The following is a 2,896-nucleotide window of genomic DNA, read 5'->3' as shown; positions in this document are numbered from 1 at the left end:
GTCTTTGCATATTGCTTTTCTCATGTTATGGCAGAGGGATTTTTTTCGCCTCTTGTCATTAAACCTAATTTCAGAATTTCTCATATTTTTTTACGTGGATGATGTAGTTTTCATTAGAGATTGAAAAGTGGAGAATTTTTCTAAGATTGTCAATATTCTGTAGTGTTTTTTCTTGGCTTCTAGGTTAAAGATTAATATTCACAAATCTCGTATTTTGGGAATGGTGTTCCTTTTCAAGAAGTTGAGATGGTGCAAAAGGTTGAGTCGAGATTATCTAAATGGAAGATCGATACCCTTTCAGTTGGGGGTCGTCGCATTCTTCTTAAATCAGTTATAGGTTCTATACCTAATTTTTACATGTCGATGTTCAAGGTCCTTTCTAGTATTCTTGTTAAACTGGAAGCTTTGAGAAATGCTTTTTTTCGACGCATAGGGAAATATGAGAGGAAGATTGCTTGGGTGGCTTGGGAGAAGGTGTTGATAGCTAAAATTCATGGTGATTTGGGAGTGGGTAGTTTTTTTTTTTTTTTTTTTTTACTTTGAATAAAGCCTTTCTGTTCAAATGGATTTAGAGGTTTCGATCTTTTCCTAATTCTTTTTAGGTGCGTGTTATCAAAACTATTCATGGGGTTCATGGTCTCTTGAATTCTGATATCAGACCTAATCAACATTCAGTTTGGATTGATATTATTCGTGCCTCCTATGCTTTACGTCAGAAAAGCATTGATTTACTTAGTTATTGCAAGAAATCGATTGGTAATGGTGTTAATATTTTGTTTTGGTTGGATGTGTGGGTTGGAGACATGCTTATTAAAGATAGATTCCCACGGTTATTTGGCTTAGAGAGTAATAAGGAAGTCTCTGTTGCGGTTAAATACATAAGTAATTTGATTGTTGATTCTTTTCATCATCCTTGTTTGGGTGGGGCGGAGTCCGTCCAACTGGCAGGTTTAACCTCCATTCTGTCTTTGATTTCTCTTAACTCGAATCCTGATAAATGGTTTAATGGTTTTGGGATTTAGATACCTTGGGTAATTATTCAGTTTCTTCTGAATTTGGTGCACTTGGCTACTTTGGGTTCGGGTGGTAATGCTACTAGATGAGTGTCTTTGATTCCTATTAAAGTTAATATTTTCTGTTGGAAATGTTTATGGATAGATTACCTACTTGACAGAATTGATCTTTGAAAGGCTTGGAGATTCAATTGATTATATGCCCGAATTGTAATGATGGAATGAAATCAGTCAATCATGTGTTTTTTTCTTGTTCTGTTGCTAAGGCGGTCATTCATAGAATCTTAAAGTGGTGGGGTTTGGAGGAGCATGACTTCAAGTCTACTATTGATTGGTCTGATTGATTTGGTAACATCAAAATGAGGAAGAATTTGAAAGATGTTCTGGAAGGGGTGTTCTTTGTTGCCTTGGTGGTTTTTATGAATGTTTCCAAATATGATTGTATTTAGTAAAGGTAAAACAAAAAAGAGTATTATTTTCGATAACATTGTTTCTCATTCTTATCTTTAGTGTTCTAATAGGTCTAAGTTGTCTATTGATTGAGTGTTATGGCTTCAAGGGAAAGGTTATTTGGAAAACAAAAAAACCCTAAAAATCATAAAAATACATAAAAAAAATACCTAGAGATCACAAAACTTTTTGTGACATTTTTTAAGAAAAAACCGCAGCTTTTTAAAGAAAATCGCTAGAAAAAAAAATTTGAAAAAAAAAACTTTTTTTTATAAAAAAAATTGATTTTTTATTTTTTTTCAGCGAACTTTTATAAAAAGCTGCAATTTTTTTATAAAAAAAATTCAAAAAAAAGTTTTATTATCTCTAAGTATTTTTTTATGCATTTTTATGATTTTTAGGGTTTTTTTGTTTTCCATAGAACCTAAACCATGACTTCAAAACCCAACTCTTGCTTTCTTGTAATGGTTTAGACATTTTTATGCTATCTTCTTGCTAGTTTTGTTTTTTAATATATCTTTCTGCCATTAGAAAAAAAATAAGTCATTAAGTTTAGTCTTACCCGAGCAGAATTTTTCAAATATGTATAATTAAGAAAACGATATTCAAGGATTTTACATTGTTTATTTATTGCTTCTGTTAACCGTTAAAGACAATATTAGAAATCTGATTTGATATTGAAAGATACTGAAACTGGTTTTGATTATCTATTATACCCTAATTTGAAAGTACTTAAGCGATTAAAATAATATTGTGCCTAAAATCTAAATTAAAGTCTAAATGACCTCTATAATCTCTTTTTGGTCCATTATCGGTGGCCTTTGTGCTGCGTCTTGTATTTCTAGTTTAACAAATATGCTTTTTGTTGAGTGGGAAAAACCGGGCCGAACCATATTTCCTTTCTCATTCAGCCCAAAATAAATACTACTACAGTACATTTTATATATATATATATATATATATATATATATATATATATATAGAGAGAGAGAGAGAGAGAGAGAGAGTGTGTGTGTGAGTGAGAGAGAGATAGCTAAGTTTAAATGTGGATTGATATCTATTGTGTGAACGTGTAGATAATGTTATTATGTGAGAATTACAAAGAAAATATATTGATTGGTAATATGAATACGTTCAATCTTATATAATTATTTTAATTATTAACCATTTTCACTAATTAAATCGTCTATAAAATTATTATACATTTTTTTTAATTATTCTCATTATGTCAGAATGTTATCAGGATGTTTATTGAGTCGTATTCTGTAATAATTAAAATAAATAAAAAACAATGAATGAGAACAAAAATGAATTACTAAACAACATATTTTCTTAGTAATTTTCATAAAATAGCATTATCCATACGTCCACACAATAGTTGTCAATCCACATTATAACCTAGCCCTATATATATATATATATATATATATATA

General features: G+C 30.2%; 1 protein-coding gene across 1 annotated transcript; it reads left to right on the top strand.

Annotated features, from left to right (window-relative positions):
- The first annotated feature begins 246 nt into the window (after positions 1-246).
- LOC145063699 (putative mitochondrial protein AtMg00310) lies at positions 247-1,022 on the top strand. The gene is made up of 2 exons (XM_079011291.1): positions 247-507; positions 603-1,022. Exons 1-2 carry the CDS (start codon positions 247-249, stop codon positions 1,020-1,022), a joined length of 681 nt encoding a protein of 226 aa, XP_078867417.1.
- The last annotated feature ends 1,874 nt before the right edge of the window (positions 1,023-2,896 follow it).

Source organism: Lactuca serriola, chromosome 7 (assembly GCF_051521515.1).
Source record: "Lactuca serriola cultivar US96UC23 chromosome 7, Lser_US96UC23_V15, whole genome shotgun sequence".
In the NCBI taxonomy this organism is placed as follows: Eukaryota; Viridiplantae; Streptophyta; class Magnoliopsida; order Asterales; family Asteraceae; genus Lactuca; species Lactuca serriola.
This window is presented reverse-complemented; position numbering and strand designations above follow the sequence as displayed.